Source organism: Conger conger, chromosome 1 (assembly GCF_963514075.1).
Source record: "Conger conger chromosome 1, fConCon1.1, whole genome shotgun sequence".
NCBI lineage: Eukaryota > Metazoa > Chordata > Actinopteri > Anguilliformes > Congridae > Conger > Conger conger.
This window is the reverse complement of record NC_083760.1, coordinates 32,032,466-32,050,863: the sequence shown is the minus strand read 5'-3', so window position 1 is coordinate 32,050,863 and position 18,398 is coordinate 32,032,466. Positions and strand designations below refer to the sequence as shown.

The following is an 18,398-nucleotide window of genomic DNA, read 5'->3' as shown; positions in this document are numbered from 1 at the left end:
GCAACTAGGCCCAGAAACAAGCAGGAATGGAAAATTAGCTTCAGCACAGGCCTGGCAGAGCATCACCAGAGAATATGCTCAGCACCGAGTGATATCTATGAGTCACAGACTTCAAGCAGTCATTGTATGCAATGGATATGCAACAAAGTACTAAACCTGACTTCTTTCATTTGCATAACATTAAAATATGTCACAGATAGTATGGTGCCCTAATGGGTGGCTATGGAACCTCGCTCAGCTATAGTGCAGCTGAAGTATATGATCCAGTGTCCATTTTTTATAATGTGCTCATCCATGAACCAGTGTCTATTATCCACACAGGACACATGGTAGTACAGGAGATAAAGTGCCAGTAGGAGTGAGGAGCATAATTAATGACAACCCATAGTCCAGATATACAAGCTATTACAACTGCCTCAGCAAAATGCCCTGCTCTGTAAATTGATAAAATGGAAAAGGCATGCATTGGACAGTGTGCCTTCCCATAGTGTCATAGAACATTTGTTGTGAGGGGGTATTGACTCTGTGTGTAATGTTTGATTGAACGGAATTCATCCACTTGAAGCTGTGACCGCTAGGGATGTGCTGCCAAGCGTTCTCCAAAACACGTGAACCGCGGCGACCGGAGCCGATCAACCCGAGAGCGCTGCGGACCCAAGGGAGCTGTGGCGTCATTCTATTATCATTTCTTCTTCTAAAGGAAATTGTGTTTTCCTTTGTTTCATTTTTCTTTTTGTCAGCACTCGAGCTTTTTTTTCTCCCCACATTCTTTATTTTTGCTGGGCCCGAAACACTATAATCATGCATGGACTGAGTAGATCCAGCTGTGTTATTGTCTTTTCTTTTCTGGAGTTTGCTTTACCACAGCGTGTCCACGTTGTTGCAGATGTGTGACTCACCCACTCGAGTGATTTCATTTGCACTATAGGCTAAGCTGATACCCTGTACGTGGCTCACAGAGACAGGATATGCTGCATGCATCGGTTTGTGGAACATGATCCATGAGACACAAACCCTCGTTCCGTGCGTTTACTGCTGAGATGTAAAACGATTCTGCTCACAAAAATATTTGTGATGAAATTCTCATTCTGGCATATGGCAGCTGAAAGCAGTGAAGCAGTGCTCTCTGCTACACCAGGAAAAATCTACTTACCACTTATGCTATGGATATTTCTTCTTTCTACTTTCAGGCATTCTCTTACTAGTGCCTGCCATCCATAAATTGTGCAAAAAAAAGTGTTCAAGTTCAAGTGTTTTTAACTCACTGGCGTTCCACTAGTGCTTTTCCAAGTTTAGCAATTGCCAAAATTAACTTGCCAAAATCTGCCAACATGTACATTTAAGTCAAAGACATATGTCACCATCTGACACATCCTTTCCAACTCTCATTCAAAATCTGACAGTGAGCTGTGATTTGACCTGCTTTTAGCAAGAGTTTAAAACAAAAACACTGAAGGAGTTATTGCCAATATTATTATTATTATTATTATTATTATTATTGTTACTGTTGTTGTTGTTGGGGTGTAAAAAACCCTATGTTAACACTAATAAACTTAGATACAGGATTTTCCTCTGCATGCAAAGTTCTGGCTCATTGGCAGTAGGACACATTGAATTACCATTCATACAGAGCAACGGATCATACGCCTCTTTCAAGACACAGATAACAGCCTGTTGGTCCTTGTTCATAATTATGGTCACAGGAACAGCCAAATCTAAGACCCTGCAGCTGGGGTAATTACACATCAGTGTTGACTGGTAATTTCCATTACACGACAGAGCACCATTTGGAGAGTTTGACAGGGCTCCCAGCATGGTTGCAGCCACAGGTTAGAATGAATGTCACTCAGCTTGCAGTACAAGTTCTGTTATGCAAAGCAGGCGATCGCCATTGCCCACACTGGCGTTTGATAAATATTTAAGAAGTACCAGAGAAAAACCTTGCGCCCTGGCAATATGATAATGTCTGAATTCAATCAACATTTTGTTCAGTGGAGTTAACTCTCCAAGCTGTTTGTGCCAAAAATGTAAGTACTGCTTAAAATAATGCATTCTTAAGTCAGAGATAAGGATGTTCGCTGATTGAATCCAAGATGTTTGGGTAGCTAGTGGTGTTTGGTTCTGTCTGGCAGTGTTCTGGGTAGTGGTTTGTAAATTTAACTTAGGCTGAGTTCTGACTGGTGGTATTTAATTTAACTCAGGAGGTGTTCTGAGTCGTGGACACTTGCACTGATAACCTAGTCTTTAGAGGGTTCAGTGTTCTGTCGCATTATCGTCTTTATGTGATTAGAACCTTGGTGGCTTCATCTTTCCTTTATTCTTATTATTTTATTCCTGTATTCTTTTCATTTACTATGTCTTTGTAATTGTTTTCACCTTAGTGCTGAATGCAAAGCAATTTGAGCTACATTTTATATATGAAAGATGCTATATAAATAATACATATTATTATTATTAGTAGTATTAGTAGTAGTAATAGTAGTATGGTAGGAATGGGGTGGAGTGGGGAGCCAGACTGACACAGTGTTGCTGCACATGGTCTTATACCCTGGTTTATTTCCCAGTTGAGGGCTTGAATTAAACCTGCGACCCCTCTGGCTACCATCTCCTTAACCACCTCGCCACCCCACGCTGCACGACATGCAGATGACCCCCGCCACACCGGCCCCCAGCATCGATCAAACTACCGTTCCGCCGACGCCCAGCATCAATCAAAGCATTGAGGGGCCGTCCGTCACCCATGGTTTTATTTTCTGAACCACTGAGTCCTCGGGAAATAGCAGCAGAAAAGAAAGCAAATTGCTTCTCCTTCCATTCCTTTGCTTTTCCTTTCCGCATCTTGTCTCTGGAGGTGATTGTCGTGGAGGAACGTTCCGGCCCACCGGAGTTGGGAAACCCAGAGCGATGATGAAGGAGCTCAAGGCAAAGAAACTTTTACACTTCCCAGAATTCTCTGCTTTAATGGTTTGTGTTTTTCTTTCCTTTACTTCAGGAGTTCCTATACATCCCTGTTCCTGGGGACCCAGCAATGCCTACAGCTATTATGCCAAACACCAAAATATACACAATGTCATTAATAATTAGGCTTAATTCAACCATGCCTGTAGTCACGGCCCGCCAAAGTCCTCTCATCCTTAGCAACAGTTGTTGTTTCTAAGTCCTTTGAGCTTTCATCTCCAAGAGCAAGCTGTATGGTTCATTGCAACCTGTATTTTAATATAATGTCATTAAAAACTAAAAAAAAAATTATTCCTTTTATTTTCATGAGAAGACTTTCAGGTGCATCATGGCCACGTTATATTATCTCTGAACAGTGGTTCTTGGTCAGTTGAAAACGTTCCTTTACCCCCATCCACTCTGCCCCCTTGTGGTTGAGTCGTCAACATCTCAAATTATTGTTGCGTTCATATTTATGTCATACGAAAAATTGTGACGTAATAAAACCACAAAACTGCGATGCCAGATTGTTCGTGAGAACAGCAGCGAGAACAGCAATTGAGATTCTTATCAGCCTCTTATTTGCAATGCAGGACAATAAAACAGCAGGTTTCCCCATGCCACACTTACGGTTTACAACCCTGACCTAGTCACAGAATCGTACAATAAAAGGCATATTCTAACTATCCTTGATACCATTTCTCTCCGTCAAAAAACATGTTTCAATATAAGAAAAAATAAATAGCTCACTTTTATTCCATGTCCGGCCAACATATTTCTGATGTGGTAAAAATACAAGTTTGTTTTGCAAATTATTCGATACAAACATATTTATGAGACCAAATATCCCACCTGGTTATGAAGCTGTTTTTTGCCAGGACTATTTGGAAGCAAATGCTGTCTTGAACTATTTGCTATTGTTATGTAAATGCATTGCTAGGTAATTTCAGTACGTAAAACATGGCATGTTTCTTGTACAGGGTTTCCTACAAGGTATAATGTGTCATATTCAGGCAACAGGCAGTTTAGGAATATCGCTGTGTTCGCATAGCAGAATGAATATACAGACTTGCCTAATTACAGGATTTGGACTTGCTATATATGTAAACCTATAATTGCACTGGCTAACTGGGCAAATGGAACTCTGGGTAACCTCATTTTGAAATAAAGTTCCATTTTAAATGTGATGTTCATTTGTTAGAAGGCATTAGGTTCAGTAATCCTTTTCTGAGAGCTTTTTGTAGCAAAACAAATAAATAATAATGATCAGAAAAATAAGCTTTTCTGATCATTCATGTGTCTGTTTGTACTTTATTGTGTTTTGTCTGCACTGTATGTACATGCTCTGACATAAATTAGTTCGACCTCAAATTTCTGAAGTTTTCAAGCATGTGTGTGCAGTAAATAGTTCTTGAGATATTGACAGTTTTATAGGACTGGTACAAAATAGGTGGAAATTGCCCTCTAGGAGGGGCAAAGTGGAAAGGGTTAAACTAATCATTGGTCTCAACCTGTTTTCATTCATTTTCCTCGATCAACAAGCATGCCAACAGTCTGACTAATCAATTGGCAAGTAATACACAGCTTCTTCATATGTTAAGGGGATTACATGATCATTTCAATTGAGAAAAAGTGGTTTACACTTAATCAACCACTCTGTTAACAACCACGTTTGCTTTCAGCATAATTCAGCATAACCAGCAATAACAAAACCTGCTCTTTAAGATTATTTACAATCTTGGCACATATGGCCACAAATAGCCTATTGTATTAGGCCTAGGCTGCTTGCTAAATGGTCTCATTGAGGAGATCTGGCTTCAGTATATCTGATGGGATTGAGTATTTTATGAAATAATCACTGTATTGATAATCAATAAATATAAGGGAAAGTTTTCCATCCTACCAATTTTCAGTTCTCCCACCACCACTGCTTTGAGATTTAAACATATTTCCCTAAATTGAATTTATCATTTAATGTCCCTAACACAATCTGAAGAAGCTGTGTCTTACTTGCTAACTGATTAATCAGATTGTTGGCATGCTTCATAATAATGAATCAAATTGCACAATTTGGCTCAGATGGCTCCAAATCGAGAAACATCTCTGTTGCCTGCCCCTGCATTAATGCACCCATGTTGTGCATTTGTTTTAATGAGGTTGTATCTCTAATTTCACTCAAGGATGGTCTCTTTGGTCTTTTGTGCTTTATGTAAAGGTGCTATGTTATAAGTGGAATTGAAATAGGTTCCTTGATATTGGAAATGAGCTCTCTAGGGCTCTAATGAGCGATTACAGTGCTGCTTGCTGTAGGATAATCATCTTGGCGTGCGCCGCAGCCCAAGCATAGAAGCAGACAAATGAGCCTGTGTAATTAACTGTCATACTACTGCTACTTTTGCCATGCTGCTAACCAGCCAAGTGAATCAAGGTGCAAGAATGTATGTCTGTAATGCATTCAGATACAGGCTTCCAGACTGATTTCATTCTGCAGGGGGTGAGGCTCAGTTTGTTTTTTTCTAACGTGTTATGAAACAGACACTTTTAAATCGGGCGCAAACTACACAGATCTTTTCTGCTGTAAATCCTTCAGGTATATTGAACTTTTTTATTTTTCCATAAAAGTGTTTTGTATCCCTTCTGATAAATAGGGAGGCTGTCTCCCTAAGCCTCAGTTGATGTGTCGTGTTTTGGTGTGAACAGGCTGCTGGGCATTATTCAAGTGGGTAGCTACATATTGATTGCGGTTGAGGATTGCTAAAGCTGTCTGTTGCTATTATTATAATGGGTCAACTGCATTAGCTGGAGTTTAAACCTTGAGACCACAGAACTGCATTACAACTGGAACAGGTATCCAAAACTGTGACATAAGGATTAGCTGTTCCAGTTATAATGCAGTTCTGTGGTATAGAGGTTTAAACCTGAAGTTTAAACTCCAGTTATGCACACTACAATTGACCCCAAATATATAATGCATTTTAGGTACAGTGCCGTACTCCTTCCTGATTTCCTCTATTATTGCATATTTGACTAAATGTAATATTAGACAAAGGGAGTAAATATATACTATGAGTAAATACAAAACACATTTCTTAAAATGTTCATTTATTTCATTAAAGTTTTCAAACACTGATAAGCCCCCTGTGAAAAGTAATTGCCCCTTAAACCTAATAACTGGTTGTACCACCTTTCACAGAAATAATTGCCACCAAACACTTCCTATAATTTGATAACAGTCTTTCACTTCACTTTGGAAAGATTTTATCCCGCTTTGGCCCACAATTAATGTTATCCCAATTATTGCTGCTAAAGGTTGTGCAACCAGTTATTATGTTTCAGGGGCAATTAATTTTCCCACAGTGGTGACGTGGGTGTGAAATAAATGAAATAATACTTTTGAAATATTTTTGTGTTTACTCAAGTTCTCTTTGTTTAATATTACTATTAATCTAAAGATCTGAAACCATACAGTCTGGAAAGTTACTGCATATTTGTCAGACTGTATGGTTTCAGACCTTTCAAAAAAATCAATAACGTTGGAAATACATTTTCACAGTACTGTATAGAGACATGTATGATAAGATATAATGCAGTCATGCAGTATAAGCATAGCTGTACATACTAAGTGGTTCATAATGCCATAAATCTAATAAAGCTAATAAAGCATTTTGCATTATGTATACATTATTATTATTATCATGATGATGATTATTATCATTATTATTATTATTATTATTATTATTGTTATTATTGTTATTATTGTTATTATTATTATTATTATTATTGTTATTATTATTATTATCATTGTTGTAGTTGTTATTGCTGCTGTTGTTGCTGTAGTATCTGTAGCAGTACAATGTTCTAACATTGAGGAGGATTATGGATGCTGAAGACGGAACTGATTTTACCGGAATGGACTTCATTACCATCATCATTATCATTTTCAACACGTTACACAGAGACACCGGTGTCACGCCAGTGATTTATTACATCCAGTGGTAGTTAAGTGATGATCTCCTGACATGAATGTTGGCATGAGCTGGCTGGCAGAAATCATCTGGTATAATTGGCAACTGGCTCCTTTGGCAGGTGAGAAATAATTCCATATCCTTGCAGTGCAGAGAAAGACATACTGAAGGTGCCTTTGACAGTCAGAAACTCACTCCCTGCAGGTGAGAACACTGTCAGGGCACTAGACTTTGTCGTATACAGTACTGTAGAGCAAGGAGTTTTTTTATCTTGGTGGTGGTGAATTTTCAGACCCCTTAAATGTGTTAAACGTTCACTGCGCCAAGCTTTTACCCAAATTTGCACCTATAAATGACTGACCCACCCCCTTTCTACTCACTCAGTGCAAGCGCTAGAAAGCGGGGATGAAAATAGCAATCTTGCTGCAGATGTCATAGTGCATCTCTGCGTAGCTTTATAATATCCTACTGCCTTTGAGACAGCTGCATTTGAGAAAACTAGAGGGATTCTGATTACTGAGTACTGTTGTGTCATCACTCACTTTTTTCTTAACCATGTTTTTATTTATTTCCAGTTATATGTTTTTCATAATAAACGCAGCAAGAGAGAATGCTCAGGAACTGACCAAATTTTCCTTGGCATTCCATGTGGAGGTTGGCTTTAAGCGGAATTACATAACCAATTTTCTACAGTATGTGTTTATTTTCACATGTGGCTCTTATTTTACCTATCTTACAGCATATCTACACTTTTAATGTTTTTTTTTAAAACTCTTCAAAGAGAAGGGCAGCCCCCTGTAAGGGCTTTCTGTCATCTGTAGTGGTTATCAGTGGTTGTGCAGTACTACTATTCTTTAATATTTATTTTTTGTTTATAGCATTTTCCATGCAGGTAAAATATCTAAAAATGTAATTGGGAAATAAAGTCATTTTATTATTAAGATCAGGTTTTAGTTCACGCTTTTTCATTTATGGTTTATATGCAAAACCCCTGCACCTGTGGTCATATAAAAGTCAGCCAGCGTAATACTGTACATGACAGACGTGTTCAGAACATTCCGGAAAATTGGATCCTTTTTCATTGTCAGAGTTTTTTTTTTTTGTGGTTACTACCTCCAAGGATATCAGGATATCTGAAGACCAATCTGTATGACTCAATATGGTCTCGGAGCAGATTGCCCCTGCCCCTGATTCCTTGGTGCATTTTTGGGTTAAAGGTCAAATGTGGCTGTTGTTCCAATGTACAAATTGTGTATATTACTTAAAGGTCAAATTGGATGTCATGTAACATAGGAAATGTCAAAGATATTTCCATTGTGTGTGTGCTGTACTGTGCAAACATCACCGACACATTCAGATGCTAGTGTATTTGTTACGGTACTGTTTTTGATGTATGCCTGGATTTACATTTAATATTTGTCTTTAAATTTGGCTTGGAAAGAAACTGAAATTAGAAATTAGAATTAGAATTAGAAATTGTTTTCATAATTCAAATACTTCAGTCATGAAAATCAAAGTCGACCATAAATATTGTGGCTTGGTCGTGAAAATTGTGAAATATCTAAAATATCCAAGGCACTGCTGTATAAAAGTTGAAGGCCTTACATTTGAGCAATATTCCTGAAGCATACTTGACCTCCATTTTGGTGTCAGGAGAAGTGCAGAACACCCCTGGACCATGTTTATGCTATAGAGCAAATTCATGAATCATATAATCAGCTCTTGTGGCTATTATTTCAGGTGAACTTTACTTTGATTTTCATCTTTGTACAACCTAATTTCACAAAGAGCACCATTTTCTTTTTTATTGTTGATGCTGCAGCATTACAAACAAAATGTTTTTATCATTACTAAAAACTGCAGCTTTACTCAAAGAGGTTCATGTCATCTTCCTTTGTTTGATGAATAGTTTCCTGTTGCACCATGACATGGATACATTAATCAGTGGAAATTTGGTATTTTTGTGACTGGAGAGAAAAATGTCACAGACAACATACGGGGCAGAGACTGGATCTGGTGATTGTATGGTCCAGAGCTCTCATGTGGTTGGATGGCCCTGCTGTGTGCTTGGATGGACTGGTTGCCGCTCTGATTTGTGATTGGATGGCCTGCCCGGTGCTGACATGTGATTTGACCATCTGGCCCCATGCTAATTGGCGTCTTTGTTTGAACAGCTCCCTCACAGATTGGCGAGTTGGTCAAGGAGAGGGTGCAGCAACGCAGTGTCCAGCTCTCCTGGCAGGAGCCAGAACACCAAAATGGTGTCATCACCGAATATGAGATCAAGTACTATGAGAAAGTGAGTGTGAGACACATTAGGCAGTGTTTCAGAATTTGTGTGTTAAAAGTTCATGTGAAGCACATTTGTTTTATCTGTGTTATCTGTTGTATGCGTATAACTGTGTGTGTTTGTGTGTGATACAGTATGCTTGTGCATGTGTTACTGAGTGTATGTAATTGAGGGCATGTATGTAATGGAGTGCAAGTGCCTTGTCGAATATAAAGTCCATATGATACGAGCTGTGTGTTTGTGTGTGTGTGTGTGTGTGTGTGTTTGTGTGTGATAGAGCCTGTGCTTTGGGGACTGCATGTGCTAATGAGTATGTGTTTCCCAGTGTGCAGTGCAGTGTGGGTGTGTGTTTTGGAGGTCACTTGTCTTAACAGTTGGCTTTTCAGAATAAAAGTCAACAGCCAAGCATAAACCACAGATAACGTGTTTAATAGGGCATACCAAGCATATACTATCTCAGTAGCCTGCACAATATTTATTCACTGATGTTTGAAATGTCAAGCATAGCACTTTCCCTTTCTCATAAAACCTTTATATTTTGTATTCTGTCTTTATGTAGTAACTACTTGACGTTTTGTTTTTTTAATTTAACATACTTTATCTACAGTAAGATCGAAATGTCCGTTTTTCTTTTTGTGAACCTGATTCTTTTTATCCACATTTATAATAGTGAATGGGACTATGTCTAATTTAACCAGCCCACAGAATATCACACTTGCTAACAAACACAGACCAAGACACTTTACCATTAGATACAGGCAAGAATAACAATTTGTTTGAGCCTTCTTCACCATCCTCTGTACTGTACTCCAGAGACCTCATTTACCAACCTTGCACATGCTCTTATTTTATCCTAAAGTGCTGGGAAACTCAAGGAAATGAGATGGGAGAACCTTTCTTCCTTAGCAAGTGTGAAAGAAAAAAGAGGATCCAACAGTAAATCAGCAACTTCTTTAAAATGAATTCAAGTTTTTGTTTTCTTCACAAGCACAGTTTGGTGAGGTTACTTGTTACTTGTTTGTGAAAAAACCCCTTCCATTAAAAACATACAGTATATGTATTTGAGGATGCCGTGTAATGGATTTTGTAAGTGAAAATTGGCATGTACAGGGATGGTGGGAGAAATGTTCCCATCAGCTGTCACCCCAGAAAGTGGCAGTGACAGTGCTGTGGCATCTGCTATCTATCTATGTTTATCTATGCTTGTTTAATGATTTTTAAAGAACATTGGAGCGCATTGTAGCAGTGTACCTTTATGTACTTTCAAGATGGGATGTGGCTGTAACCAGCTGAGCCCATTCTTTGGTCTGAAGGAATGGAACTGCTACAGTGAGTTATTGTAAGACCATAAGGTTTAATGCCAGCATATAGTAACCTGCTGCATATACTGTATGTATGGGTTTGTATGCATTTCTGGTAAGAGAGGGTCAGTAATCACATTTGAAAAAAAGCATATGTGATTTGAGGTATATGAGATGTTAAAGCAGACTAAACGGCCATGACAGAATCATAGGCCATAATTCAATGCAAGTGTGCTTTTTGTTCAATAGCCCTTTGGTTCAGTATTTAAAAAATTGATGAAACAGAAATATCTGAATTTAATTAAATGAATATATGTATAAAATCAGGCTCATTGAATCCTGTGGGATTTAGGAACACACACAGTCTAACGACTGGCTAGTGTTCAGGCACTACTGAATGGGAAACAGCAATAGTAGTACTCCAGGATTACTAAATCACAAAAGGCAATTGGCTTAAAACAAAAATCAAAGCAAACAAAAGCTTTCAACTGAGGCAAGTGAATGGAAAAAATGGCATTGCCAGATGGTTTCAAATTCATGCCCCCAACTATTTCTCAAGGAGATCTTTTCAGTTGACTCATGTACAAATTATTTTTCCATGTATGATACCTGTGTATTTTCCCCTGAATGCTTTAAATGCTCAAATGTTTAGACAGCCATAGCCACGTAAACATTATTTTGAATTCAATTTTCACATATCAACTTTGCAATGATATGTGTGCATGTACATAATGGAGGAATGATTATGTCAATCCTACATTTATAAATTGCCATGCAGGCATGGTTTTTGAATCAAATTTGCATATGTGCATGATTCGGAATGATATTTGCGCATTTCGCATTGTTGCGCCGCTTAGAAAGGAATTTGTTTGTATGCAGAGTTCAGAATGCAATCTGTGTTTTTTGATGGCTTATAATGACATTTTTGCACACGCACTGATGATAAATGCGACTGTTGGATCCCCTTGAAGCATTGCTCAGGAGCAGGCTTTGGGTTGTACATAGCTGTACTCTGTCCTGCCCTAACATGGGAACATGTGTAGTATCATTGTAAACCAGTTCTGGCATTCCATTTGTGCTTGGATGGGAAAATACCAACAACAACAAAAAAATCTATACTACAGACGTAGTACATCTGCACAATTAAATGTATTAGCACTTTTTCAGAGTAACACAATGCTGCTTCCTCTCTCTGTCATAACAGATTTTGTTAGTATAAAAGTATAAAAGGCCAGAGAATCCCATGATACACCCCACACCCGGAACATTCTACTTTGTGGAGAACTGTTTTGTGAAGACATAACATTCATGTCTTTGGTGAAGCTGTAAAACTTGTTTTTGTTGCTTGTTTTTATTTTTTTATTATTTTTTTTTAAGGAGCGTGGTGACAATGTCACTGCATCTAACTCTCTTCTCTTTTGGAAAGGATCAAAAGGATGGCATATTTTCCACTGTGAAATCAGAATCAACCTTGGCTACAGTGAACGACCTTAAGCCAAGCACGGCTTATGTGTTTCAGATCCGCGCGGTCACGCTGGCGGGTTTGGGCGCATACGGCCCCAGTCTAGAAGTCACCACACAGGATGAGGCCACAGGTACCACCTACCCCTCACCCCAAAGTGTTCTCTGTAGCCTGTCCAGCCATTACTATTGAATAATAATCATTTCTTCTTTAGCTAATGGTTTTATCCAAAGCAACAAAGCAACAGTTGATTAGACTAAGTAGGGGACAATCCCCTGGAGGAATGTAGGGTTAACTAAGCAGGAGACAATCAGGATTATTTGCACTGAAATGAATAACCCTTCTTGCATATACCCCATATGCACAACTTGATATTTACAAAATACATTTAATTTGGGGCCCCTGGACACCAAAATGATATAGAATTTTCATAGGGCCTGTCAATGAAATTCCAAAAAAGAAACAATTTAAGTTTAAGGGTAGAATTGTTCAGCCTTTTGGTAAAGTCCAGGTCCTCGACTGCAGATCAAACTCTGTTGCTTTTCATTTGAAGGAATAGTCATCCGTATCACCATTCCTGAAATCAATGTATTGACAGATTGGATTCATGTTGTCTGTAATCATTATGTGGATTTACCACAGTAAGGGTTGCTGTGTGTACTGTATTTTGCTGAAGGCATGGAACTTGATAATGCTTTACGAAGTATTGAGTTGTTTACAAAAGGAGACTACCGCAGGGTTATTCCTGGCATGAAAAAAAATCTTTGCTGCCTCACATCATTGGGCCATCACTTGTGGTCGCACGTAAGGTCATCTCACATTGTTAGCAATGAACCGGACCTGGGTCAAATATGTCATTGTTTTGAATCTAAATGCTTTTCTCTGCTTTACTGATGCTTTACTTGTCTGATGTATGAAATACTCTCATAAAGTGCATTCTGGTCCTCCTGGTTGGCTAAGTTACACCAGACAAGATCAGTAGAGCACAGAAAAGTGATTGAATCCAAAACAATTACGTATTTGACCCAGGTCTGCATTGACCTATCCTAAATTGGCCCAGAATAACAGTCATGGTATAAAATGCTGAGCAAAGCTGCAGTGAATTTCTAATTTTCTTTCTCTCATTTACACAAGTCAATGTATTGTAGTCTATAACAATTAATTAAATTGAGCCCACCCATTAACATGTTATGCAAATAAACTTAATTACTGCACTTTGACCTCACTTTGTTACCAAGATAAGATGTAGATTCTGGAATCTTGTGTGCTGCCACCATACCATTTCATACCAAGCCCCTTTGTGTGCTTATAATACTCAACTTCGGGCTTGTTTTTTCACAATGTCACTATTGACTGAAGACACTAGCTAAAGTCATTATTTTAGCGTCTTTTTTTTTTTTTTACAATTTACTAGCGATTTAATACCTCTGTGTTGGATTTTCAAAGCCCAGCCCAGCCCAGCCCCAGGGATTATCTCTTACATAAACACTGGCATCATTGATTAAAGAACACAATGGGATATCATCTGCCCTCTTTTTCTCTGGGCACATACTGTCTTTCCAGCTCTGATTATTGGTTGGCAACAAGCCAAACATCCCTACATGTGCTAGTCCCACCCACCACTCACAGAGCCTCTCTCTCTCTCTCTCTCTCTCTCTCTCTCTCTCTCTCTCTCTCTCTCTCTCTCTCTCTCTCTCAGGGTAAAATCCTGTTTTGTGGTGTCTAGGGAAACTGATTTTGGTCATTTTTGTTTATCAGCGAAATGACATCACTGAGTGACAAATCTAGAAGCCAAAATGAGTGCTGGGATTACATAAAAGATAAACCTTGCTGGTGCTACTGTACAATGCACAGGCAAAGATTGCCGGAAAGCAACTAAACTACAGAAAAAAAGTTCAATGACAATCTAATTTAATAAAAGGCAATTAGAAAACACACACATCAAGAGTCAGCATTGGTGCAACTTCCCCGAGATGTATATGTATGTATGTATATCATCTGGCAATACTGGTTATGTTTCTCTCCCTCAAAGGAACTGCATTGTGCCTGTCATGGCTTATTGTCTGGTTGAGATGTTATCAATGTTCCATTCAGGAAACACTCTTTTGGTATTTCACAAATATTCGCTATGCAAAATGAGACATGCAGCATCTAGATCAGGCATTAGCTTTCAGTCCTGCTTAGTAAACAATGCAGATGACAACAAAGTATTTTCTCTCTCAGCCATAAGTGCCGCACTTCACTTGTGGCCAGCTTGCAGGGAACTAATTTTGCTCGGGTTTGTGCACCTTTCCCCAGCTGCCGCGGTCTCTGGCGAACAGAACCCTGTCATCATCATCGCAGTGGTAGCTGTGGCTGGAACCATAATCCTGGTGTTCATGGTGTTTGGGTTCATCATTGGGAGAAGGTATGTTTTGCGGGATTCATGCTTCCTGCTGGCTCTCCCCTTATTGCTTTCCTTTTCATGTTAATAATGAATGCTGAAAATATACTGCCACTTCACTAATATTTACTTCACTGTAATATAAGCCATTATTTTTGTTGATTATTAATTATTATTGTTGTTAATAATAATAATATGAATTACATATAATAATAATAATAATAATAATAATAATAATAATAATAATAATAATAATAATATGAAGAAGAAGGCAAAATTGCTGAGTGAAATAAGGGGGAAAGATTGTTCAAAGACCCTTTTTTCAATTTAAAGTATTCATGTAGACAATGAATAACTGTGCTCTGAATAAAAGGTTCCCCCTTAATCAAAGCAGTCTGGAACCGGGGCTGATATTAGTCTCTATTTTTGCACCCCTGCTGATTCCACTTCCGACTTGATCCCATTTCATATTGGTGGGCATCTAAATACATTCTCAAAATATTTATTATTATTAGTCTCTAAAATGATAGTAGGCCTGAATTTGAATAAGAAATGTGAAATTGTTGGTTGTGTTTGCCATGTGCATGGGGGTGGCATATTTGAATAAAACTTCAGGATCTCAATGAATGGATTAGTAAACTAGATACAGTAGCTAATTGAATTACTTTCTGCTATCTTCAGGCTTGCTGCTGCCAAGGTGGCAAGGGGAGAGGAAGGAGAGGGAGGGTTACAGGCAAGGGGAAAAGGAAAAACACTTCTTCCATGATCATATAGTATGCAATATATAGCTCTAAAGACCCATAACATCTTTTGTTTGCCAAGTATTCTTTTGAAGGCCATTTCATTTCTATCCTACTAATGGCCTTTTTGGAATCCCACCTCGACAAGACAGAATACTCATTTTGGTGGTATTGTCATCAAATTTGAACCAGGATTTCTCGATTCGTTCTGGCTGTGGCTCCATTGTGTTTTTAAGATGACCTGGCACAGCCACAAGCATCTGTATCCACTCAAAACAACATTTTTGTTGAGAAAAAAAAAATTCCACTGTGTTTGAGCTTCTGTTCCTTTGTTTCAGTAATGTTTAGAATAATTCTAGTGAAAATTTTATTTTGGGTATGTCACTTTTCAGGCTTGTGTTAAAACATGGGTGCTACATAAGAACAGTTAAAATATCTACTCAAATAAAGTAGTCTTCAAATTATAATATTTGTTTTCTCCGGATGTATATTTTATGGATGATTTTTTTACATTTCAAACAATAGTATTCCTCTGACAAGCAAACACAGTCTTTTCGGATCCCACATTAAAAAATGTTTGAATGAAAGTGTTTTTCGGGCCAAGCAAGGTTGCTGTTCCTTGGTCACGGTCAACACCTTGTGAAGCTAAAGCGGCGGCCTTCGACACGCAACACCCCACTCAGACAGCTTTAGTCCTTCGCCTGCAGGAATCCCGACAATGTTCCTCCTCTCGAATAAAGGACCTTCAAGTGTCAGCCTCGCAAATTTTCGCATGCGCAACGCATGTCGCCTGTTCTTAACTGTTCAACCAGCAGAGACTACCAATACAAGGCCATTAACGGCATGGCGCTAGCTTACTGATATCAAAGCTCCTGTGTGAGTGTGCTATTTTTCACACCTTCAGGACCCATATTTCAGGTGTACCTTTGACAACCAGGAGCTGGTTGTTTGTGTGTGTGTGCGTGTGTGTGTGTTTGCACTATATTAAGTGGGTTTTACCATTTGTTTAATGTTCCTTCTCTTGCTGAATTAATTTCTTCCAAGAAGTGCTTTGTTTATTGTCTTGTTTCCTTGCTGCTTCTTTTCAATTTTAACCCTTTACCATATTTTTTGCTGGTATCAGGAGTTTGGCCAGGCAAGAATTAACATATTTATTCATTTTAATGCATTCATTGAAAAAATGTTTATCTATATTTAATGAATGTAATTCTATATATGAACACGAGTGATCAGATCAAATCCACCCCATGCTAGTGCTGACTGTGGCTAGCGGCCCCACAAGAGCTGCACATAATTGGCTCCGCGCTGCTTGGGGATATGGGAGGCATCCAGTCAGTAGGGAATAATCATTGTTGGAATGATTCCTGCTGGCCTTCCGGGCGCCCGTGGGTTGCTCTCTCAGTGGGTTTTCCCCACCCTTGTTCTGTGCGTACGAGGCTTGCAACTAGGGTTCGAAAATAAGCAGTTGGTGACAGGCACATGTTTCACCCATTCAAGCCCCTAGCCTGAGGCCACATGCTTGAACAGTACATTGTTCACAAATTACACATTCCAGATTCTGGTGGGATCGGAGATGGCAAATTAGAACAGAAAATAGTAATAATAATAATAATAATAATAATAATAATAATAATACAATAAATCTGTATTTGGAAGAAGGTATTGCAGGCAACAGCTATAACATGGTATCCTATAATAAGGCAATAACAAAGTATTCACATGACCTGGTTCTTGTGTTTCCTTCTAAAGGCACTGTGGGTACAGCAAAGCTGATCAAGATGGGGATGACGAACTCTATTTCCAATGTGAGTGTGACTTCACATCAGCTTCTTGCGAACATGCTATACTAACATACAGATTTTCCAGTGCTACAGTACAACTGCTCATCAAGGCTTAGTAGTGGGCCAACAACACACAGCTCCAACTGATTTTCAGTGTGAAACGGTCAGACGCTAACAAATCCTGCCCACACCAGTGCACACAGTGACTGGCAGTCCCACAGGGCTGGGCGTGATTGGCCGCAGCATTCCCGAGAGGGGGTGTGCTAGGGCGGTAGGGTTTATTTGGCAGGTTTGTCCTGCTTTATTACAAGACCGACTCCTCCGGTTGATGGGGTGCCTGAAGTCTGTCTGTAACGGCTGCACATTAAGTGTACCCCTCCAAAGCAATCAGCCAGTGGAGTGAAAATAAACCCCAGGTAACAGCATGCACTTCAGGGAATTGACAGAGAACGTTCAAGGGAACGGGTATGCGAGTGCGATTGGCCATTCAGAATTGGGAGAAAGGCAGAAAAAATCTATATGAAAATTGCATCTATAAAAAAATCACCATGACTCAGGGCTGTGTTCTGGCTCAAATATATTCAGATTTATAGAAGAGGTTCCTAAAAGCATGCATCTTCCCAGGCTGCCCTGACACCTATATTTTGTGAGCTTTCAGTCTCTCGTCGCATTCAGGTAAACATATTCTAGCCAATGCATTTTATAAACTGCAGTATTTCCTGGCAGTTTAAATTTTGACCCAGGAAATTCATTGATGTTTGTCATTTGTCTTATTTTATGCAGTGTTCTTATATTCCCTTTCATGAATATTAATGAGAAAGAATAAGACTAGATTTCCCTTCCCCAGTTTTGTTAATTAACACCTCAGCAGCATTGTCGACACGCGCCCAGTGAAAATGAGTGGTCTAGGGTGCAGGCAAAGATAACGGGCATACAGAAAAGGCACAAAAGGACAAAGGGAGGCACCTTCCTTATATTATCAAATTTTATATGAACAATTTAGAATTTGCAAACATTAGAAACATAAGAGAACAGCAGCTTTTCGAAAGATGTTTCAAAATGTGCAGTGTACCTGCTCCCAATTTGGTCAGGTTCCGCTGCTCATTCTGTTCCCTGGTTTCCTGATGTGCAGCGTAACTGTCCCCAGATCAGTTGGCATCCTGGCTCTGTCTCCTGCTGTTTTTCCTTAATGTGATTTACACTGTCCACCATAAGAAACAGATGCAAATTGCTGCCCATCTAAGCCTGTTATAATCTGTGCTGCCTGCACAGATCAATGTGCTATATACTGTAGCTAAGAATGCAGTTTCACACAACGTAGTCCTGCTGCAACTAAGTAATTAACAGAGTAAGTTTGAGGCAAAACCCCAAACTTCCTTGCCTGGTCTGATAAAGGAATCCCAGTCTATGATTAAATGAATAACCACTTTTTAGAGGAGCGGAACAAGTAGCATAGACCATTAGATACTTGGGTCTTTAATTCACATTCTGCTCAAGAGACTGAGATTAGACAGTCCATGCCAGAGAAAGCAGTTACAG

The 18,398-nt window shown here is 39.0% G+C and overlaps 1 protein-coding gene across 3 annotated transcripts in view; it reads left to right on the top strand.

Annotated features, from left to right (window-relative positions):
• Window positions 1-18,398, top strand: part of LOC133107594 (ephrin type-A receptor 7-like) — a 93,184-nt gene that overhangs the window by 59,756 nt on the left and 15,030 nt on the right. Inside the window, exons 6-9 of one of the 3 annotated variants that reach the window (XM_061216597.1) lie at window positions 9,077-9,201; window positions 11,920-12,088; window positions 14,254-14,362; window positions 16,828-16,883. In XM_061216597.1, coding sequence (XP_061072581.1) covers window positions 9,077-9,201; window positions 11,920-12,088; window positions 14,254-14,362; window positions 16,828-16,883 — 459 coding nt within the window. Of the gene's footprint in view, window positions 1-9,076; window positions 9,202-11,919; window positions 12,089-14,253; window positions 14,408-16,827; window positions 16,884-18,398 lie in introns of all 3 variants that reach the window. The other 2 variants (XM_061216590.1, XM_061216583.1) reach the window with 2 other exon arrangements.